Source organism: Rhamphochromis longiceps, linkage group LG14 (genome assembly GCF_057381845.1).
Source record: "Rhamphochromis longiceps isolate RC_006_pf linkage group LG14, R_longiceps_female_GT1.1, whole genome shotgun sequence".
Lineage (NCBI taxonomy): Eukaryota > Metazoa > Chordata > Actinopteri > Cichliformes > Cichlidae > Rhamphochromis > Rhamphochromis longiceps.
The window spans coordinates 2,718,206-2,742,023 of NC_140570.1; the positions used below are offsets into that span (position 1 = coordinate 2,718,206).

The 23,818-nt window shown below is 44.0% G+C and overlaps 1 protein-coding gene across 1 annotated transcript in view; it reads right to left on the reverse strand.

Annotated features, from left to right (window-relative positions):
* Positions 1-675: 675 nt before the first annotated feature.
* The window catches only part of ulk2 (unc-51 like autophagy activating kinase 2), a 33,779-nt gene continuing 10,636 nt past the window's right edge, over positions 676-23,818 (reverse strand). Inside the window, exons 4-27 of the mRNA XM_085380933.1 lie at positions 21,295-21,327; positions 19,173-19,209; positions 17,239-17,412; positions 16,822-16,895; positions 16,601-16,702; positions 16,456-16,514; positions 15,237-15,319; positions 14,581-14,631; positions 14,410-14,498; positions 13,896-14,064; positions 12,341-12,398; positions 8,020-8,169; positions 6,502-6,647; positions 6,335-6,415; positions 5,560-5,822; positions 5,305-5,483; positions 4,903-5,012; positions 4,629-4,766; positions 4,296-4,537; positions 4,012-4,190; positions 3,767-3,885; positions 3,522-3,679; positions 3,299-3,434; positions 676-3,130 (exon numbers count right to left, since the gene is read on the reverse strand). Coding sequence (XP_085237059.1) covers positions 3,066-3,130; positions 3,299-3,434; positions 3,522-3,679; positions 3,767-3,885; positions 4,012-4,190; positions 4,296-4,537; positions 4,629-4,766; positions 4,903-5,012; positions 5,305-5,483; positions 5,560-5,822; positions 6,335-6,415; positions 6,502-6,647; positions 8,020-8,169; positions 12,341-12,398; positions 13,896-14,064; positions 14,410-14,498; positions 14,581-14,631; positions 15,237-15,319; positions 16,456-16,514; positions 16,601-16,702; positions 16,822-16,895; positions 17,239-17,412; positions 19,173-19,209; positions 21,295-21,327 — 2,895 coding nt within the window. The 3' untranslated portion in view covers positions 676-3,065. The remainder of the gene's footprint in view (positions 3,131-3,298; positions 3,435-3,521; positions 3,680-3,766; positions 3,886-4,011; positions 4,191-4,295; positions 4,538-4,628; positions 4,767-4,902; positions 5,013-5,304; positions 5,484-5,559; positions 5,823-6,334; positions 6,416-6,501; positions 6,648-8,019; positions 8,170-12,340; positions 12,399-13,895; positions 14,065-14,409; positions 14,499-14,580; positions 14,632-15,236; positions 15,320-16,455; positions 16,515-16,600; positions 16,703-16,821; positions 16,896-17,238; positions 17,413-19,172; positions 19,210-21,294; positions 21,328-23,818) is intronic.

A 23,818-nucleotide genomic window follows, 5' to 3' on the forward strand; every position in this document is an offset into this window, starting at 1 on the left:
GAATTCTATTCTGTTATGTGTCGACTGCACCAGTTTCTCCCTTGAGTCAGGTGTCTTGGGTCATGGGTCAGGGCTTTAACATTCCTCTAAAAATGGTGAAAAACCAGCCAGTGTCCCAGGAAAAACTTCCAAAGGAAGTCAGAACACCTGGAGAACTATTGTTCAAAACCACTTTTTAAAAAATAGCAAGAAAGTCTTTGGAAATCAAAAGTTTTGAACAACTCCTGAAGATGATGTAGTGAAAGAAGTTCAAGTTACAGGCAGGAAAAAGCTTTTAAAACTTGAATTTGGGTCCAAATTAGTTTTTGATTTGTAAAAATCAGATTTGAAGAGAGATTCTAAGGAGAAATTTATTTATGCATCATAGTAGCTTCACAAGTAAATTTCCAGTTCCAAGGACAGCAAATGTTAATTAATCATTTAAAACGATGTAAATTAAATGACTGAATTTAGGATCGAAAAGTCACATTTGTAAATTCAGTTGCACAGTAGTCCAAGTAATTTGTCATTTGTTAGTTCGAGCCGTTATATTTTTAAGGATTAATCTGAGAGATTGTTACGTTGCAGTCTTTGCGATTTAGGAAACTGATTTTTCTTGTTAAAAACAGAAATGACAGAAATAAAATTGTACATTTAAAATCAGAACTAAGATTAAAGACGGCGCAGTGACACAGGTTCACTTTTCCTTCTCTTTTTAATAACAAAAACTGCATTTCAGTTCCATAAAGAACAAAGAGAGACCCCCCCAGTGACAGACGAGTATAATGTTAAACGTGGAAAAACTGGTGTTCATCATCAGGGTCTGATGGTGGGGGCTTCCAAAATGCATTGAGATCAAGCTGGAGAGGCGCAGAACGACAGGATACATACATTCCACATCCTAGAGGTTGTACAGGGTAAAATGCAGACGTGGTACCCATGCTTTACCTAAAATATCTCAGTTTTACTCGTAGTTCAGAATGGTACAAAGTTTCAGGTGGCTCGCCTTATTTATCCCTCTTCACCCTTTATGCAGAAAAGGCTTTATGTGGCTCAGAGCGCCCATGACAGGGATGAGGGAAAACCGAAACCCAGACGTGTCTAGAAAAGAAAACGAGAACAGTACATCGGAGGAACAGTCCAGAGACCGCCGTTATACAAAGAATGTATTCACACCTGTACAGAGGAGTAGGCCTGTGTCTGCTTTCACAAGAAGGCACCTCCTTTCCATGCTGACTGGATACTACTGGCCTTAAAGCACACCTGGCAAGTGCACGTGTGTTTATATATGCTCGTACATACAGTACATACCCCGTGAGGACTTGACGGGGGGGCGGGACGATGTGGATTGTGACAAATCAAGTCTCACAAAATTAGGAGAATGAAATCTGAAGACATTACGCTCACTCGGGAGCGCTGAACAAACATGACCTCAACAATGAACAGTCCTGGTAAAAAGAGTTCTCTGGAAAGATTTGGAGCTGCCAGAAGTTTTATTGTAGTCTTTGGCACACTCCTGTTGTGCCCAAGGAGGGTTTCCTTATCAAACCCTTGGCAGACTTGAATACAAATTCATCTATCTACATATAAAGATTTGTGCTCTTTGACTGACAGGCAGGGCGTTTGATATCCACGCCCTCTCCCACACACTCACCCTCCTCTCAAAAAGAGGCTAAGGGAATAATCACATGCTCCACAATAAAATATATACAAGTCTGCAAACATGGAGTTTGTGTTTACTCAAAAAAAGCTACAGATTCTGACGAAGCATAAAAAGCTGTAGTTTGTTTTTAGTCTAAGGAAACATGTTATTAAGGTAACTTGTCAAGTAAATATGACCATTCAGTTTAAATCCATCGAGGTGTAAAGTGGACACCCGACTGGCTGCTCAGCGAGGCAGTGGTGACAGAGTCTCTGATCCACTCAAGTTCTGGGTTTCTTTTGGATATCTGCCGCCACCACACATTAGCCTCCATCCCTCATGCTGTGAGTGGCATGATCCAAAGGTTTCAGCTTTCTATGCAAACGCTGACATTTTGTATTTTAGCTATTAGTTTGAAAATCAGCCTGAATGCGTCACATGCAACATACAGTTAGTGTACCTGAAATCCAAAGATTTAGTGTAACACTTCCAGAAGGTTGGGAACAATCACAGACTGAACAAAGACATTTGTAGAAGCTGCAGGAACCGAATATTCCTACGCACCAAGCCACTCTAAGCAGAGGAAATTCCCATGCCAGAATCAGGATGACTCCCAGTGACATCACCAGGGAATCTCGGAGAAAGCTCCAATCTGTGTCACACTACACAGACTGAGCTGCACTCAGATAAATAGATCATGATTAAAGCTGTGGCTTTACAGCAGCTTGATGATCATCCCACACACAGCAGGTCGATTTTGAGGCTCGGAGCAGAAGTGATCACGTTTCCACCTTCCTCCTCCTCTCAACGGTAAAGTGCATGAGCTAAAAATACAAGAAACATAAAAACAAAGCAATCACAAATTAGATGTTCCTCCCCCCCAGACACAGAGCTCTCCAGCTGTCTGTAACAGTTTAATGTTAAAGTCCACAGAGTTAGATCTGTTACAACGAACAACAACACGCTCCTTCAACTCCAATACTTGAGGTTTTCAGGGAGAATCCATGTGCATGTGAACCAATAAATAACAAAACGAACTTCTGAGTAAATAACGGACACTGACAGGATTTGAAAAGATGAGCCACTTCTTATGGAGCTCGAGTCTGTCGAGGTCCCGTGAGTCCTCTTTGTTCTGGTAGAAACGAATCCCCAATGTTTCCGTCTGATGGCGGTCGACCATCGTGACATAAAAAAGTGCACCTGAAAGGGCAAGTTCACCTACAGCCAGGTTCAGCGTCTTGTTTCCGGATCTGCCATCATCTTTGGTTGTAGATTTATGCGGTCACTCTGCGATGCAGCTGGTAAAATGAAGTCATGATAAACAGAGATGGAACCTAGCCGATGAAAGGTGCTTGAACTGCTACACAAGGAATGAGGGCTTTGTGGGAACGGTAATCAACAGTCTTAGGACATGGTCCCTCTGTCTATGATTTCACCAGCTCTTCTACTCATACAGTGTGACAGTACAGTAGCACAGAGCTGAGATCCTGCGGTCCACACTGGCCTTGTCTGCAGGGAACAGATACAAAACAGGAACTCGTTAATAGAAGTCATTAGATAAACGTGGAATGCACAAAAAATGCTGCAATGTCTCATGAATCACAGCGCGATCCTGAACACGTCTGAGTAAAACATCCCCCCAAGTTCAACTGCTTAAGACGGTGAGCTCGTGCTTACATTTCATCACGTTTTCGATGTCTGTGGGGTCTTGGAGGATCTTGGACAGGCCGTCCAGGAGCATGGAGGCCTTGCTGTAGCGATAGGCTATGTCCTCCGTCTGCTTGAACATCTCATCGAGAGCTGCTGACTGAACCTGGAGCACGCACACGATCGCATTAGCCTCACCAGCACCAAGTCTATCTGTACAATAGGTTTGTCACTGCATACACATGAGACCCACCAGCTCCACTGCGTGATTGTAGACGAGCTTCTCTGCGGTGACGCTGTTGATTTCGTCCACAAAGCGCTGCTTATCAGAGAAGAAGTGGTTGAGTTTGTCGGTCAGCTGCCTGCACAGGGAGATGCAGCTTTTGTAGCGCTCATTTAGACTCTTGACCACTGAGAGGATAAAGGGAGAGCCTTTATTAAACTAATAAAGATAAAATACAAAGGAAAAAGGCAGCGAGGAAGCCGAAACGTCCTTACCCTGTTTGACGGCAGTGGAAGGGTTGAGCTTGGCAGATTTAATCTGAGCTTTGGCCAGATGGAGCGAGGAAGCAAGGAGCTGAGCTGCCTTCATGTAAAGCACCAACTGCTCCACCTGCCTGTAGGGGGCAGCACAACCACAGCTCGTAAGACAAATGGGAAGTGTTTACAAACAAAGGGCCCTATGATTACATGATATTAAAAACTATATTACTTAAAAATCAGAGCAGACTTAAGTTTCTTACCCCCACTCTTTGCTCAGCTGGCTGATCTGGTCCACAACCACGCTGTCCTGGGGAGGGTAGAGGGATGCAGCCGAGATGCCGAGCTCTGTCCCCCCGGCTCGAAGCGCCGCCATCTCCAGGATGCAGTCGGTAAATGAAAGCATCATCCGCAGGTGCATCAGGGTGTCTGTGTGCTCACGCTAGGGCACGGAAAGAAAGATTGCAATGAAATGTTGAAGAGGAGAAGAGACACTGCATGAAAAGAATCAACCACTTCTTGTAAGGCACCAATCCCTACTTCTCACCTCCATCAGAGTCTCCTCAGGAAGTTCTGGGGCTTCAAAGGTGATGAACCCCTCTAGGCTGGGAGGAGAGGTCCCATACGGGACGTACCGCAGGCTGCTGGGTGCCCCCTCTGCCCCAGGGGCCAGCTGCCCACCTCCGTAACCTCCTGGAGGAGATGAGCCTATGGCCATGCCCGGAGGAGAGCCGACATAAACCCGACCACTGACTGAGCACAGAGAGCCTGCTGAACTGTTGGAGCCCACTGAGGGGACAGAGAGGAGAGAGCATGGCAGAAAATTTTAAGCTTTCCTCCTAAAGCTCAGCTCTGCAAGAAGGTGGCGGGTTTCCCTCACCTGAAGTGGTGCGTGATCGGGTGCCCAGGTGGCTGCAGGTTGGAGGAGTGCTGCTCTTGGGTGGTGAACCCACAGTGAAAAGGACCGTACGAGGACTCGCTGACCCACCGTGAGCGAGCGTGCTTGGACCTGCGGGGGCTTTGGGCAGGAGGAAATGTGCTCGTTACTTCTGTCGTTCAGTGAACCGTTTATTTGTAAACGATGTTCTCACGGCTTAAACTGGACACAATGTTGCTAATTTCACACATGCAGAGTATCTGCTCAGTGCTCATACCTGTGTCCATGGGCCGCTCAGTATTCAGGCTGTCACTGCTGCCCTGATAGGGCTGCCCACCCAGAGTGATTCTGATTGGATGGTCAGACAGACGACCTGTACTGACAGACCTGTAAGGAAAGTGCAGATGATGTCAGCAGAGGTGCACAGCATCATCCTTTCACAGTTAAAACACTCTTAACATCTTTCATGTAAAAAGGAAATCAATCAGATTTCCGGGAAGTCTGAAATTGAGCCAGGCGAAAGATTGTCACTGCATAAGAACACCAACTGATCAGCTGTTTTTTATTTATTTATGACGAATCTCACAGTCCATGTTGTAAGTGACTGCACTGGACTGTCCATATGTGCATTTATCAGATTTAACAGCTCCAATGGAAGCAGATTTGGGTGCTTCTATACCTGCCAAATGTCCGGCTGCCCTCAGGAGCAGCTGGTCGCCCGGCGAGGAAGGGGTTGCTGTGGTGTCCGCAAACATCGTGTGCGTCAGCCAGCATCCTTGTGGGTTGGGGGCTGTCTGCCAGCGCCATCAAGTTACAGGAGGCTTGTGTTTTGGGGATCTTAAATGGTGCTGAAATGGTCTGAAAAAGAGACAAAAAGGTGAAGTAACCTAAATTTAACAGCTAAAAGCATACTTCTTCACTGAAGGGCACTCACTTTAGTTGGGGAGCCAATGATTGTGGGCAGTGGGGACTTTTGAAGCCAGTCAGACGTGCGAGGGGAGGAGCCCAGCAGCTTGGTGGGGGAAGAACCAAGGTTGGCGGGGCGGCCAAGCTGCGGGGAGTGACTGCAGGAGGAGGAAGGCTGCACAGGGTCAGACAGCTGCTTGTGGAGCTTCTGCCTGGTCTGGTAGACCTCAGTAAGAATGGGGGCGCTCTGAAGCCGAGCCCCCAGGAGCTGAGAGGATGGGATGGGGGAACCTAAAGACACAGTGGATTAGAACCAATACCAGTTAGTAATCATCCATGGCTTAGCATCAAGTCTACCATTTTCCCTACAACCTTCCACAGAGTGTGTGCTGCTCATTTGTGTGCCTCTTCACACAGGGGACAAAGCACTAAAATCTGATTCATCATTTAGGACAGTGAAGCCTCCTTCCTGGTCACCATGACAGCAAACCTCTTGACACAAACAGTGAACAAGGCGTAAGACATGTGCGGAGCCAGAGACTCTGAAAATGGCCTGGAGTCATGGTGACTCATGCACTTTCCAAAAATTAAGTCATGTCACTAGCAAGAGAATCAGAACTCAGAACAGCAGTTGTTGTCAATTCTGCTTCTTTTAAATGTCAAACACATCGTTGTTGGGAAGGGTTGTATACTGTGAATCTCCTTTTTCATTACAACTGTACCCACAGCACCTGAAACTGAAGGGAACAGGACAATACAGAGTGAGATAGCCCTGAGAACGAGCAGGGAGCCTGAGAACGTACCTCCTGAAGAACTGCGGCTGCGGGGTTCCTGGTTCTGTAGGTGACAGCAGCAGTGACCCAGCTGCTCAGGGATGGTGCCCACTGCACACAGAAAGAGCTTAGATTTGTCAGGAGACTCGAGAGATGTCCCCTTCATGTCTGGGAGGTGTCATTAAACGTAAGCTTACCGAGAGGTGAGGGCGAGTAGGGCCGGGAGCTTCCAGTGGAGAGGCGGCGGCCCACAGTCTGAGGGACGTCTGCGGAGCTCGGAGACCCCGAGCCCACCTTGGGAAAACCCATTGGACTGGTGTTAGATCGCCTCACTGTGCCAGATCTGAAAAACACAAGCATGAATCTTTAATTATACAAAACAGACATGAAGTAACAGTCTAAGCCAGTCTTCCTTTGGCTCATTTCATCTTGTGGCAGTTTGCAAACATTTGTTTGGCTGCTGAGACGACTCACGACAGCTGAAAGTTGGCAGTTTTCAGTCCGATACTAAACTGTGTAATCTACTCAGTCGTCTAAACATGAATATCACCATCATCAGCTCGTTACACATTCATGGTGCTTCGTGTGATGACACAGATACCCCACATCATCATATCTGTCAAATGTGGGTAATATGTTTTGGTGGTACAGCTGTATGTTCCTCGCTGCACTTATGAAACCACGAAGGCAGGACGAATGTCTGCAGGGCTGAAAGAAATAGTGATTCCATGCAATGCAACTGGTAAACTGCAAAACATAAAACACAGAATGTTTTTTAAAATTAAATTAATATCTTTTAAATTTGCACAGTCGTTTTTTGGAAAAACAATTGACACGATTCTCATCCTTGTATTAAAAGAATCTTTGTGGTGATTCTTTATCACACGTGTTAATCATGCACGTTAAAGTGAAACATTACAGTTTGACTGTCCTGTGGTTAAAACATAAACGAACACCTGAAATTCACCTGCATACGTTGTTCACGTAAATTGTGCTAAGAAAACTCAAAAAGCATCAACCTTTCATCAGCTGCCTCCTCTGCACTCCCCACCTAATATTAGCATTTGTGTGCACTGTTCTGCTGCTAATACAGAGGAAAATGAATCCACAGATGAGGAGGAATGTAACTAATGTTGCTCCTGCAGTGAGAACAATAACACTAACCATCTGACTCTGAGCTGAAAGTAGAACCGTGACTGAAGATTTGAATTTGTCTCTGACACTTTGTTCAGCATTACGGGAGGAATTTCACTGGCAAAGTAAGTAAACCACCAGACGAACGAAATTCTACAGAGAAGCTAACATAATAAACTTCTAATAACAGAGCCATTAGCAATGCCACAGTGAGTAGCTCCACATATTTGATTTGGCAGGTTTTTACGCGGGATGCCCTTCCTGACATAACCCCAGAGGGATCTGTGTCTCCTCCCAGGATCCGATCGAGGACCTTTCCCTTGTTAGGCGAATATGTAAACCACTACACTATCGTGTAACTAGTTTCCCTGAGAAACAACGTGCCATCCCTTCTCTTCTGTCTTCACGTGAAACTGTCAACAAACCCCTCAGTAAGGCCATAAACTCAAGCAGGCAGTTGACTGATGTAATTTCAGTGAAACCTTATGGCTGATGAAATAGTTGTGGTGAGTTAAGCATTCCTCTGCAGTTCATCATTGCCACTCGATAAGTTGACTGAGCAATCCCAGCAGAGTCCTTACCTGGGGGAGCTGTAGAGTGTGGTGTTCGGGCTGCTGGACAGATTCTGCTTGATGCGCTGGTAGTTGCGAACCTGCGTAGGAACTGGAATGGGGGTGGTCTCAGCCCGCGGGGACACCATAGGCGTCTGTCCTGGGGTGGGCTGTGGCTGCCTGGAGGGGACGAAGTGAGAAAGGAGCGTCGTTAGCCAATGTGTTTGAAGTTGCTGCTGCTTGCTTGCGTGAAGTTGTCTGGAGTTTCAATTGTCATGGTAAGTCCAAAAGTTACAGCTTGTGAACTTTCACAGCCCTGAGGTCTTTGTTTACGCTCAGATGGAGGCAGGTTGGGGAAGTTCAGTTTTAGCCCAGCCTCTCAGGGACAGAGGCTTCCATGTAAACACAGGCAAGACCAATCAGCTTCAGACTTCACTCTGCTTGGGGCAGGACTACATGTAGGGGCAGCCAATAGCACGCATGAGGGCGGTCCTCTGCTGTACAGACACGGGAGGGGAAGTGCATTTACATTCTTTTATCATTCCAGAGGAGACAAAATGTTCTGAGCGTAAGGTAATGACACCTAAACAGGGCCTTTAAAAAAAACATCCTATATGTTCTTAATGTTTTTTAAAGGTGACACGAGTTAGAAACCCGTTATGTAATAATGAAAGCCTGGGAGGGTCCATAAGGGAGGGAGGGAGGAGGACACGTGAGGCTGGACTAGTCCAGACAAAGAACCCGAGAGCAGCTGCTTTGTGGCATATCTGCAGTTCTGAGAAATAAACACTAGCACGTGCTGCACCACTAGCATGTGAGGTAATGAGCCTTGTTGAAGCGATCCATTTTCTCTAAGCTGCTAAAAGCTTTACTGAGCCCGGCCATTGTTAATATGGAGAAAGGTGTTGCGTGCTGCTGTTATTGGCTTTAAAAAGGAGAAAGAACATTTGGTCAGTGAACAGCTGCTCTTCAAAAAGAGCCAAGAGTAGAAAGAGAGCGAGGCTGTATCTTCAAACTCAGCTGCGTCTCCGACGACCTGGTTTTTAAACCATGTCAGCATCTAAAAAGTGTCCTCATTCATCACCATCACTTGCTTTGTCTGTTTTTTTACAGTAACAATATCTCTACACGCTCCTCTCGCTACCCCCAGGGTCCACACTCCCTTCCTGTGCCACCTTTCATCCTTTCTCTGGACTCCAATTCAGGACAAAGAAAACAGGATAAACAAGGCTTTGGTTTTGGAGAGTGTGCCTGCTGTTTCCAAATTGCTAGGGACAACTACTGCAATGAAATGAAAATTGGTTCTTCCTGTGTGTCAATGATTAACTCATTTATGTAAGCACTGAAGACTTATTGTTAAGGGGAAAAACAAAACCATGAGAACAGTAGAGGGAGGGAGTAAAGCTGGCAGCAGAGGGTGTTAGAGGGGCACAGCACAGAATAGACACATAGGAAGCTGAAATGGAGCAAGTGTGAGCAAAACGGGAACAGAGAGTACTGAGGACCGTTGGCTTGGAGCTGGTTACACATGAAAAACAGGAAAGTAGGGAGACGAAGTGCAAAGCATTGGGGAAGGACAGGGGCACGAGAAAGTAGTCACAGAGAGCAAGCAAATGTATGCAAAATACTACACAAGGTAGTATTTAACTCTCATATTAACCTTTAACTTGAATTTTGGGTCTGTATTCAATCAAAATACTTACGGGTTTTACCATCTATCTATCCTGCTGAGTTTGAAGTTGTCTGCATTAACAGTGTTAGGCTAAAATGTGTGCTCCATTTACCAGGGTTTCTCCCCAGGGTGGCTGCTGCTTGCACCACTCTGCATGCAGGGGGAGGGGCATACACACACACTGGTGCTCAGCTGTCTGTAGGGTCAAATGGTGATTACAGACAACCTGAGATGCCACGGCTGTAGTAGCTGTTCATGTTAAACGTTCAAGCCTGCCTGATGGCTGCATTGCATCGCAAAGTCTGTGTGAATGAGTCCATGCAGTCACAAAACCACCGGCAGAGATGTGCACACCTGCAGAATGTAGAAACTGTGCGTAAGAGGCTCGGAAAAGCATTCGTGTCAGCATCGCTCAGAAGACAAACAAGTGCTGCTCGCCTGGGGTGTTTTCCCAGACAGCGTTAGGGGTACGCTGCATGCCTGCCGCAGTAATCAGGTCTAACATGGGCAGTGAAACTGAACTCAGCTTTCTATAAGATTGAGTTCACCAAACATTCTTGATGACTAGTTGCAAACAGCTAACTGATGATTTGTTAGAACATCTGTTACAAACATGGTTTATTTGAAGAGTTTCAGTCAGTTTTCAGCACAGAAACAGCGTGAAGGTTACAAATGATCTGGCCTCTGACTGCGCACTCATGTCTGTGCTCGTCCTGCTAGCCCTCAGTGCAGCTTTTGATTTGGGGACCATAAATTTTGATTACAGAGATTGGAGCACGCCACAGAGATTTATAGGTACTTATAGGTACTGCACTCCAATGGTTTGAATTCTATCTAATAGACTCCAATTTGTTCATGTAAATGGGGAGTCGTGATCCATGCTACACATGCTTTGCTTGGGCAGTATCATCAAAAACTAGTATTTATTAGTTCTAGGCTGGACAAGTCAGTCATTATTTATCAGGCTGTCCTAAAATCTCCTTGAGAGTACAGGACAGAACTGGACAGGGACTAGAAAGACAGAGCATATCCCCCATACTGGCTTCTCTTCTCTGCCTCCCTGTTAAACGCAGAATCAAATTCAAGATCAATTTAAGAGTATTTTAAAGTAGAATGGGAGGCAGAGCCTTTAGCTTTCAGGCCCATCTTCTGTGAAACCAGCTCCCAGTTTGGATTTGGTAGACAGACACCGTCTCTGCTTTTAAGATCAGGCTCCAAACTTCCCTTTTGGATAAAGCATATAGTTAAGACTGGATCAGGTGACCCTGAACCCTAATCCCAATAATGCCTTGAAGCACCTGTTGTTGTGATTTGACGCTATATAAATGCAATTAAATTAATAAGGAACTTAATCAAACTAAACTGAATTAATGAATCAGTGTGGGGTTGTGTGCAATTTAATACAACATCACAGGTATCACAGGTAGGACAAGGAAGTCTGAATGTATTTCAATATGGACTATCACATTACTGCAGTAAGAAAAACACCAGCTGATCAAAGGGAATAAACTTAGGAAGCATATGGAAGGCCAAAAGGAGATGAAAGCCGTGTCAACGGCAGTGTGAGAGTGTGTTTGTGTACAGTACTTACTATAATAAGACCAATATTTATTCCATAAACTGTGTTTGCGTGTGTTAAAAAAATGCAAGAGAGGTTTGGGGACTCTTATTCGAATACACACAGTCCTCTCTGTGGGTCTGGTGCTGTTTTTAGCACAGCACCACCATGTTGTCTGGCTCGGTATCTTCTTTGTAACCGATTAATCACGAAGAGCTGGTAGTGGGCAGGAGCGTTCAGTCAAGATAAATAAATCGGCACCATTTAGGGGTTACCCAGGATAAAGCTGGAAGCAGGCTGTTTGTCAAGTGCTCACAGAAATAGTGATACAAAGAAAGAAAGTAAGCCCTGCTGACACAAAAATAGATCATATTAAAATGGATAATATGAGCATTCAAACATGTCTTTGTGTGAAACAGTCTGACTCATCGTGACACACTCCTATTGTCCTGAAAATATCCAATTCACAGCCCACAAACGGTGCCTGGTGGCTTAGTGACGCTGGGCTGCATTCAAAGCATCTCCAACATCCAGTGAGGTAACAGCCTTTTTTATGAATCACACTTAACTGTTGTTAAACAAAACAAATAATTACTGAAAAAAACAGATGTGGCGTGTCAGCCCTACCACAGCTATGTCTGGAAAACCTCCATTCACCTCAATGTGGCCAACTCTAACCCAGCTCATCTTTTACATGCCACCTGCAGTCAACAGGGGTTTAACATTATAGGGCACAGAATTCTGGTAGCAGCAAACCACCTGTCATCTAAATGGGGAGCAAGCACACAAACAGCAATGGGTAGTGAAAGTCAAAGCTGAGTGTGAGTCTGCTGTGGCTGCTCTTTGGTGGCTCATTACTCTCTGCAGTACTTCAAATTGATCCACTGTTTGGTCCAAGTCTCTCTCTGCAGACACACTTTGCTAGTTCTGCTCTTCGGGCTATGTGCATACAGCAACACACGACAAGTGCCAAACTTGCTGACAGAAGCAGAAGTCATTTATGGTGAACTTTCAGTTCTCTCTTTAGAACTGCATTTTCTTTTTCGGCTGATAATTATTTTGGTAAGGTCAGAAAATTCAACCTAACTTAAGCAGAATGTGTTGCACAGCCTCGTACTTACCCTCCACACATGAGAAACTCGCTGGATGCCCGACGACCCGGTCCCATTGGTTGGTCATCTGAGGATGAGGAAAAAAGGAAAGAAAACAATCATTAACACACACACACACACACAATGTCTGTGAAGGTTCTCAGTCATCCAGGTCATCGTAGTCTAGGAGAAGCTTCTTCAGTTAAAGAAGGATGAGAGGTGAAACGCCTTCAAGCAACTTAAAGAAGTCCAGACGCTTTTGTTTCCAAGCTCCTTAGACTAAACACACAATGTTGTTGTACAGCAGTTACAAACAGAGGTGAGCAATCTCTCGGTTTTCTGATGAAGAGTTGAGACATTTTTAACCAAACAGAACTAGTCTAATAAAAGTCCAGTGAGCTCTGATAAATTACTGACCGTTACATCCTAATGGGGTTTTTAAACGACTCGAGGGTTTGAGTAAACGGAACATTTAACACATTATTCTTTGGACAATTCTAACTCACACTATTACTGTCTGAAATGTAAAATGTTGTAGATTTACGAGTAGTCTTAGAAATAGTTTCTTTTTTCTATTAACAAAAAACCCCCAAAACAAAACAAAATCTTAAGGAAATATCAGGTGTGCTGGAGTTTGGTTTACACCAGAGTTGCACTGTAGACTACATGGTGCGACATGCTGGTGCTACAGCTGTCATTACTATAGCATAGGTTAGCAATTCCCATAAAAGCTGTGATTTGGTCAGCTGTTATATTGAGATCACACGTGAAGCACATAACTCACACTGGTGTAGTTGCTGGAGTCTTGGAGCATTTTATACTCTACAATTAACTAATGGGAGAACCACTTCTGTCTACAATATAACAAGTGGTCTATGTCAGTCACCTTCAATTAATGAGTACATACTTCTGATACACAGTAAATAAAGACTGAGTTCAGTTTGCATGTGTTACAGCCTGGCAGTCCCTCCAGCTGATACCATGAAGTCACCACATGGTCTGCACACAGATCCATGGATATATGTATAGATTCCTTTAAAATTACAGATAATGGAATGGTGCTGAAGTTATGTCTTTGATGTTAAATTATCATTTATCGTCGAATTAAATGATAATGTAGCTCAGGCTGAAATAGGCAGTTTGCAGTACTATGGCAAAGTTTACAGTGATGGACTCTGGTGCACTGCTAGGTTGGGTCCTGGGTAGACACACAGATATTATAAAAGAGACATAGCACTGAAAGTACTGAACTTTATGGGAGCAGCAAAGTAAAGTAAAAATCAAGCACAAATATAACTTTCCTGGAAAAAGCTAAAGCTTACATTATTTTGGGGGCCATTTTTAGGCAGTTTATTATTATTTTATTATTTATTATTTTATTAAACATTTGGTACATGATGTTTTTATGTTCCAATCACCATTAAAAGTCATTTTAGATAATGCATCATAAAATGTGAGTCATTAATTTAAGCAGGTCTTTAGTTCTACCTCAGTACTAGCGGTTGAAAAGAAGACATGACGGCTAATATAATGAAGACATTAAGATGCAAGTTAGGTGTAAATATAGACAGGTGTTGGCACTTACAGCTGTCAGCAGAGATGTGGGGCACCAGGACAAAGTCGTCCGTGTCACAAGAAGAGTTCTTACTGCTGGTGCTTCCTGCAGACTCTTTGGACAGCTGCAGGAAGTTGGGCGGACCGAGTGGAGGGGATGACAGACCATCCTCTGCTAGAGTCTGCATGTCTGGCAGAGACTGTTCACATGCAGAGAGAGTATGGGAGAGGAGGGGGAGGAAGTATAAATTGTAGTGAGGCTCCTGACTGATCCCATTAAGTCTTCCAAGCAGGGCAGCGCTGACTGTCAAACTAATCTCGTTACATTGTTACAGAGAACACTGCTGAGAAATCTCTCCTTTCCTCCTGCTGCAGTGACATGAAGAGATTGCTATAACTAGCGGAAGATGTAACCGCAGCAGCACTCACGCTAGCAGTATTCAAAGGCAGCACACACGACGACCTAAAAATAAGGCTGAAGTGTTTTTACACAGGATCTGTGCATTTCCCAGACAAATCCATGTGATACATGTGATCAAACTCACAGGAGGAGAGCTGTAGCGGATACATGGGGAGCTGCCACAGGAGCTGTCTGTCACAGGATTGGAGGTGATGGGCACAGGAACTGGACACGCTGAGGGGGGAAACTCACCATTAATCATGGTTTCAAGTTGATGAGGCGTGGATGTGCTGTAGACTCTGACCTTTGTGCTTACATTTTTTAATGGTGGATGACGACTCCAAGAAAGGGTGGCTGAAAAATGTGTCTGAGAGAGAGATGGATAGGTAAGTGAGAAACAGCACGATATACCCCATCTAAACCTGTTCAGAGTTTTTCTTACTCTTCCCCTCCTGCTGCATCAGAACCAGCCGACTCACACAGATTCATTTTCATTCTTAAAGTTGCTGTCAAAGCTCAGAGTCAAGTTTTCATTTTTACAAACACTGAAATCCCAATTAGGCTGTTAGTTTTTTCCCAGTCGTTACTCATCAATATGTTTTATTTATTTATCTAGATTCTCCATCTTTCTAACTTTGAATCTGTGGACAGTCGTGCAGCTGTCCAGCCAGTGGTCCAAGGAAAAGCTGTGATTGGCTGTCAGGTGTTGAAATCATTTCTTAAGTTTTGCCTTGTATTAGTGGAACATTTTTAATCTTGGTTTATCCTGTTCATTTAATCGTAGGAAACCAAAAATCGTGATTTGTATTGAAATTCAACTGACTTTGTAGCCCTGGTAAACAGTGGAATAAAGTGTCTCACTGTGCACAGTATCCTTATTTAAACCCTACACAGTTTAACACACTTTATACTGAAATTAGAGGAAAAGTATGGAAAGCACCACTACTGAAAGACTGTGATGTCAGTACGTACCAAAGTCCATTCTGTCCTTCTGATTCCTCTGCAGCAGCCCAAGCAAAAGATCGCTCAGCTGTGGGGACGTCTCCCTCGGGATGCTGGGTAGTAAGAGTATGGAAACATCAACACTTTGTTTCTCTCAGGGTGCATATCAGCTGTGCAGTGCATTCTGAGGCACGTCAGACAATGCAATGGGTGCACTGTAGCTTATAGGATTGTTACTGTTAATCACGTACGTATTACAAAGTCAGTACTGTTAGTCTGCCAGTTTGGATACAGCTTGACAGACCATTTGAAAACTGACCTGCAGGTAGCACTAAGTAACTGAAGTCAGAACTTCTACTCCTCCACGGCTCCATCATTCGCTATGGATCTCTGGCTCTCTCCCACAGCTTGTGTTTTTGCCCTCTTCCTCCTCTCAGACAGACCCTCCCTGAGCCTGGTGCTGACACAGGTGTCTTCCTTTTAAAAGGGAGTTTTTCCTTCCCACTGTCACCAAAGTGCTTGCTCATAGGGGGCCATATGATTGTTGGGGTTTCCTCTGTATTATTGTAGGGTCTATACCTTACAATATAAAGCACGTTGAGGCACCCGTGGGTGTGATTTAGTGTTATATAACTGAAACTAAATTGAATATACACCTTAATTTAAAACTGAAGTAGTTCTTTTCAGCCTATGCTGCTATTCAAAGCATACAAGTAGTTCAAATATGTCAGAATTGGGGGTGTAACACCTGACAGAACACCACCTTCATGCCCCAAACCATGTCCTGGATGAAACAACAGACGCCTCGGCACCAAAGCTGTGCCTTCAAAGCCGACTTGAATTCTTTCCTACCACTCAAAGCCAGTCTCAGCTTCTTCCTCAGCTCTGTGCAGCATCCTTTAATCCTTTCCTCTGCCTTCACTCGCTTCCTTTTCTTCATGTTCACCTGTGTCCTCCTCTCTTATGTTGGTCTTATATGGTCTTCCCTTTTCTTAAGTCACATGTTCACCACAATCCACAGCAACAGCAAATAACACCATACCTACACAGTTTCTGTTCCTAAAAACTATACTGTATAGTCCCATTTTCAACTAGACAGGTATAAGCCACCAACTTCAAAACATAATCTTCAGGTATTATGTGTCACTTGTATCCTGTTAAATCTATTGATCTATTTGAAAGAAACAGACTGATTGCACATATTTATTATGCATCTCGTGTCTGAGGCTACGGTGTGAAGGTGACTTACATGGGTTGCAGATTCTTGTTCTTCTCATAAAACATCCGTAGGTCTTGGGGACTGTTGGCCTGAAAATATAAGTTGAGAAATAAGACGCACAGTCGCAAACACCGACAGGTCCACGCGTTATTGGTTTGTTGTGCACACTGTTAACCTGGAATGGTGGCTTTCCAACCAGACACTGGTAGATAACCGTCCCTATGCTCCACAGGTCAGCCTTGGCGTCATAGTTCTGGGACATGATGACTTCTGGGGCCTGAGAGAGAACAGGTCACGAGCCAAGAACCACAACACAGAGTTATATGTAACAAACCGAGCAGACAGATCTTTTTTAAAGCTGACACACAGAAAATATAGAGAATAAAACACACTGACCATGTACATGGGGGACCCACACAGTGTAGCTGCCATCATGTTGCTGTGGAGGTACCGTGCAAAGCCAAAGTCAGCTGTAGAACGGAGACATGAAGCACACGTGTTGTTATCACCAGTAACACAAACCACTATTGTTGGATGAAGAATGAATGGAGACGCCCTGCACTCCAAACAGAGCTCGTACTGTGGTGTATAACAACACAACACTGCTACTCATCATCATCATCATGGCTGCATTACTTTTATAAAAACTTTCTGAATTTATAACATATTGATTTAAACTTAACCTCTGGCCACTGTAAATGACACGAAGCGAAACAATGATAGGTCTGTACACGCTTCCAAAATGTAGTTATGAGAAAACTACGCTGCACGTAACTTAATAACTGATAGTAACTGACATTCTTCTTCCATTACCAATTTTGATGCGGATGCCACTGATGTTGGACTTCTTGCGACCCACGTATGACAGCAGGATGTTCTGTGGTTTCAGATCACGGTGAATAATGCCTTTGCTGTTGAGGATGCGCATGGCAGCAGCAATCTGCTGTAGAAAGACCCTCAGTGTATCCTCTCTCAGCGTCCCCTTAGCTTAAACAAAAAAGACCACAGTAGTCAGGATCCAGTTCAATGTTTTTCCTCAAGGAGCATTTATGTAGCATCCATGCAAAAATGTTCATTAAGCTGCATCTATGTCAAATTCTCGCTTTGTTTTCAATTCAAAATTCTTTGAGTGCCATGTTTCGCTCATGTTCCTGCTAATGAAAAATGTTCATTACTGTTAAGACATAAAGTCATAAAAACTCTGTGGGCATAGATAATCTGCTCTCTGCCCAGCACAGCGGATCGACTTCTAACATGAAAAGTTGTGTAAACTGTAGAATAATTTACTAGAGATTATGCAATTTAAATGGCTGTTACCTACGCAGTGTTCACAGCAGCACTCCAATAATAAGAACACAATCACATAAGGTGCCCAGTGTAACGTAGCGCTCTGCCCACAAAGGTTTCAATTTCACAACCACTAGTGTTACTCAAGCAAGGCTCCTGGATCACGGATCCACAGAAGGGTCTGACCGTGACCCATGCTGCAAAAAGCACCACGCAGGCAGGTACGTCATGCAAAGGTACAGTGATAAGAACAGTTCCAGCAGCACAATCAGTGTTTTTATGGAACAGAGGTGTAAACACATGTTCTTATCTAATCAAGGTGCCGTCGACTCGGAGGATTTGATTCTAGAAGCTGACCTGGTTTTAACCCTGTGAAACTATTCACAGAAACAGTGTGTTGGACACCAACACCTACATCAAATAAGCCGAGGTCACAGTTTGCTTGTTTAAATGAACCTGTCCTGTCCGGGTGTCCGGGCTGAGTGTTTCAGCAAAGTTGTTCAGTAAGCCAACAACACTTTATCCTAAGTCAGGGGTGGGCAACTCCAGGCCTCGAGGGCCGGTGTCCTGCAGGCTTTATATCTCACCCTGGGTCAACACACCTGAATCAAATGATTAGTTCATTACCAGGCCTCTGGAGAACTTCAAGACATGCTGAGGAGGTCGTTTAGCCATTTAAATCAGCTGCGTTGGATCAAGGACACATCTAAAACCTGCAGGACATCGGCCCTCGAGGCCTGGAGGTCCACCCTCCCCGGTGTACACAGTGGTCTCAAACAACAGCCTTGATGTCATTGCAGATGTGATTTTTTTTAAGCCCAAACCTTTGAGATCAATTCTGAAGATGACTTCAGTATATGCATTTAAACCTTGGAAATATTGTAAAAATGTCACATGTAATTCTTAAATCAGTGTTTTGCTACACAAGTAAAACTTACTGTAAATATTCAACAGTAAAAAACAAAAGTTGAAACAGAGAATTATTTTGATTAATTGCTTATTTGACTATCATAGCAACAACACTGCTCGCTTTAACATTGTTTATTTTCAACATGGGTTTGAAAACAATCTGATTTTGCTTTCATTTATATTTCATACAGAGCCCAAGTTTTTGGTTGTGGTCACAGATCCAAGGCTGTTAGCTTAAAGTGTGTAACCTGCGTCATCCAAAATGCAAACACAAACATGAAACTTGACTATCTGGTTTTTCTCATGTGCAGCTTCAGATTCTTGTCAGGGTGGCACATCCTGCTCTCATGACAATCCCCCACCCACACCCCCACCCTCAACTTCACAACTGACCTGGTAAACTTCACACTTCCTTTATTTTCTTTGCTTTACGAGCAGACATGCTGATATGATACACCACTGCATGCACACATAATCATAATATCAACAGTTACATTAGCTACTTTGTTTTGATGAACAATAATAGGTGTGTGGGGCAGACAGATGCTTACCTTGCAGGTAGTCTGCAAGATCACCTCCGTTACAGTACTGTGTGTGCAAAGACAGACAAACACCATCAGCAACAATTACATTCAGTTTCAACAAGTTGATTGGCTCCTTATGCATATACATGTGCCTCGGCATGCTTTTATTTTAATCCTAGTCCAGATTACTGCAGGTTTATTAGTTAACCTGCTAAATGTCTTAAAGGTTACCAGTGCTGACAACTCCACTTGAGAGAAATGATTTCTCATGAGTGAAAAGAAGAAGGGGCAGATGAGACTGCAGCCGTGAGTTAAAGGAAAGGGCTATAATACTCTGTTATGAGAAAAGCTGAGAAAAAAACTGATCTAGGATCTGCTTCCATTTAATCTGTGAGCTCCAGGTACAGACGGTTGGTGATCAAAAAGCTTCCCTGCTCTGATCTGTAGTGGAGGGATGACACAATCCTTCGAAAAGCTGCATCTTGATGCTGTAACAGTGGAAGCCAACCCATAACGCATTTTAAAGCAATTGGCTTGCCTCCAGCAGAGGATAAACAGGGGCTGACTTTACATCATGTTCAGTGGAGCTTCACAGACTAACATTGTCCTGAAATACCCCACAGGGGTTTAGTTGACTTGACTCTCAAATCATCATAAGTGTAAACTCGACTGTGGGAAGATCCTGCGCTTCCAGAGGCTGTTTGTTTTCTGAATGGAAAGCTGGATTTCAACCAGAAAAGTCATCAGCCATTACTACTGGAAGAGAGAGATGGGCAACTTGGTTAACCATGACTATCTGTGACTAGATATCAGCTGAACAACATAAGGCTAGTATGGTTTTTAAACTTATTTAGTAGTTCTTATCTCCTTTTACTTTAATCCCAACAAAGTATACGATGTAATTAATGTAACGTAACAATTCCATACACTGGCCAACCTAACAACTGAAGCCTGGGTCTAAAAACATCTAAAATATGCACTCAAACGCTTTAGTGTAACAACAACAAGCACCATGTGCTAATGAAGGTAAACATATCACAAACCAACTCTATAGAGAGACTTGCACTGGTGGATTTTGGTCAGTTGACATTCAAACTGTAGAACTTTATTTGTTCATTTGATGAGCATCAGACATGTCGCCTGTATCGCTTACACAGATGCTTTTATTTGTTTCATCTGTGTAGGCAGGTCTTTTAAAAGACAAACAAAAAACACTAATATAAATATACCAGAGCAGTTTTCAAAGATATGTCTGCTGCTGAATGAACAAAGAAATATTCAGTGTTCTAACAGCTTCACTGTTTATATTATCCCCTCCAGACTCGGGGTTCAGTGAATACAATGCTCTCTTCATTGGGACTGCATCTGGCACATTTGCTTGGGGCCTATGGTTAATGTTTCCAATACCAGAACAAGACGAGGTTTCTCCACCCAAACAAAACACGAGGGCACAGCTCCAATTTGGCCAGGGCAAGTTCATACTTAACATTCCAGCAAGGGCCTGATGATCCGGTGGTGCTTATTCCTTCTTAAGGATGGAAGTTGGAAATATATCCATAAGAATTAATTAGCAAAGCTCCACCAATCTTCAGCTAGTGCCAGCTCTGAAAATTTTCATACATATGATGACAAACCCCCAGACAAGCTGGAGGAGGTGGCTGGGGAGAGGGAGGTCTGGGCTTCTCTGCTTGGGCTGCTGCCCCCGCGACCCGGCCCCGGATAAGCAGAAGAAAATGGACGACAAAACTGTTATGTCAACATCCTCAGAGTAATGTAACCTCGCTGTAGGACAAACAAAGTCACGTTTCTAACAATGTAATGTCCTAAAAACTCCAAAGCAAGATTTTAAGCCAAGGCAGATCTGATTCTTAGAAAAGAGGCTTGTTGTCAGAGAGAACCCTGAGATGGTTTGTTTTCTATCCTGCAGCCAGCCGAGTGTTGCAACACAAGTGCAGAAAGTTGGAGACCGTGTACAGAGTGAGGTCATCAGGAGGTTAAGAGAAAAAAAGGCAGCAACAACAGAACATTAGTGAAGCCTACGCCAGCACAGAGGGAAAGAGCACATGCTGACATCTGGCCATAAATCATTACTGTGTTTAAAAAAACACATATGTTCCAACTATCTACAGTGTCATGTTTCTATACTTACCTCCATGACCAGGAAAACAAAGTTGGGCGTTTCCTGGAAAAGAGGAGACACAGAATCTGTTACAGCAGCCATTTATCCTGCAGCAGCTGTCAGCTCCAAACACACACGACAAAACAGCCACTGGAGAAAACACAACGTACCCAAACTACTTGCGGATGCCATTTATAACAGACCTGGCTTTTTCTGAACCTGCATTTTTATTACTTCCATCTTACTATGCATGTACGTGATGTTAGAATAATCTGCAACATCGTTCTGAATGAGAACGTTCACCAGAATGCCCACTCGACTTGGAAACTGAGAAAACGTTGTTGCCAACTTCTGAGGGAAATTTTGACCCGTTGCCAAGCTGCTGACGTCACGCACGAGCGGCAGATGAAAGTAAAGGGGTGACTATGGAAACCAATTAGTGGACATAACTGAGATGAACAGGTCAAATGATTATATTTGCATGATGACGCTTCTGTTTAGTAGCTTCCAATGATTAAAATCATCTGTAAAAGTCTCTGCACTGTTTCATCCTTTGATCATGTGACCGCAGTGCATTGCTCTTATTAACCTGCGCTCTCACTGACTTATTCTTAGTGCTGATTGGTTGGTGAAGCCTAACCACATAAGACAGCACGGTGGTCGTTCCCACTGACCTCCATCAGCAGCGGCTTTATCTTTCTGTTGCTGTTAGCTTAGTTTAAGTACAGGATGAGTTGACGGTTACCAGCACTCCTGTTTTCAGTTTGGTTTATCTAAACTAGTTTAGAGGAGCAGCCTCAGTCCAACGGCCCACTGTGTGGTTGACTCTGGGTTTTCCTCCTCTTTTGTTTGTTTAGCCATATGGGCAGCCATCTTTTTTGTTTCTGTTTGTCCTTCGTAAGTAACAACATTTTAACTCAACGTTGTGGCGTCTTATATGTTCTGTTCTTTAGAGCCATAAAATTGTGAGCGCCAATGTATCAAATTCATCTAAACACAGATCAGGCCCTGAGGCTCAATTTCAGTCACAACATAACTTTAGTGCACCACACGCACAAACTCTTCTCTAGCATTTCATGAGATTCACTCAGCTTATCGAGCCACACAACAAACACGACTACTCGCTGTAGCACGGTGACACCATGTAAGTCAGCTGATGTGTGTGACCCCGACATAAATGGCTTTGGTGTTTTGTGTCTTCTAGGTAGCTCTTAAGTAATCCTTTCCAACTCCATACCAATGATTTCACCAGCTGGGGCAGATGTTGGAGGGAGATGGGACAGCCGAATCCATTCTTGGTGTGTCAAGTAGGAGGGATTACATAATGTGGTCGTAATCTTGAAGAGGGGGAAGTGAAAGAAGAGTCACATCACAAAGCCCACTTCATAACTAACCTCAGAGACACTGAGGTTAGTTATGAAGCAGACATGACTAAATAACACTCTTACACAAACAAGTTTGAGCATCCACAGAAAGCAGAGGTTAGCAAACAGCAGGGAGTGAAGCTGTTGCCTGGGGATTGATCCGTTTTATCCATGACGATTCGGGCCCTTCACACGTTACCGTCTCTGGCTGCAGCAGTTGCTTCGGTTTCGGCGCGTTGCCCATTGGTAAGAAACAACATGAATTTCAAGAGGCAGGTGGTGACGACTGCACATAGGGCAGCCTCTGTCTGTGAGAGCTTAGAGGAAGTAGCAGCTCACAGTTATAAAAGTGACAATCTCTGACCATTTATAAATGATTTCTAGAATGTACCGTTCACACACACTGGCTGCTTCTGATGTAAACACGGGTGAACTTTGGATTTTGATGGGTGGATTGGGCTGGGCTCCAAAAACATCGCCTTCCAGCACAAAATTTCCAAAACAACTATGACATAAATAGACTCTCTCCTCCTCTCACATCATAGCCATGTCACACACACATAGCACTTAGAAGCCGTTTCACAAGCAACTCAGCTGGCTGGCTGCTTCGCATGATAACTGACGACACAATACATGGGCGCTGAGCACATTCACATGAATGCAAAAATACTTTGGACTGCAATGAGTCAATGTGAGCCAAAACAAGATACTGCCTGGTTAGCTGTTCCACTATTACATCATGCCAACTCCAGGAGTGCACGGTTATGTAACTATATGGGGGATGGGGAAAGGTCAAACCGAAGAGGGCAGGGGTGCACGGTGAAGCGGGAGGTCAGGAGACAGGTTCTTCACAAAGACTGGAATAATTCAAGGGAACTCAGCTCCGAGAAAAGCCTACGTTTGACCAACGGGAGAACAACGCGACAGATGGCTTGTGTAAGTGACAGCAGGGAGCAAAACAAAAAAACAACTAATGATGTGTTTAGAACAATAACTCAGGATCACTTGTTGACCATCACAGCTGCTCAGTCACAGATACACAGGACAGGATGTTTATCATTTCGCAGGAAGAGAAACATCGCATCATTACGCAGATATGCCAGTTCACTCATACATCAATATACACTTGACTGCAACAGGTCAGTGCATGTACAACAAAAAGGCCAATAATACACTTTTATTAAGGGCCA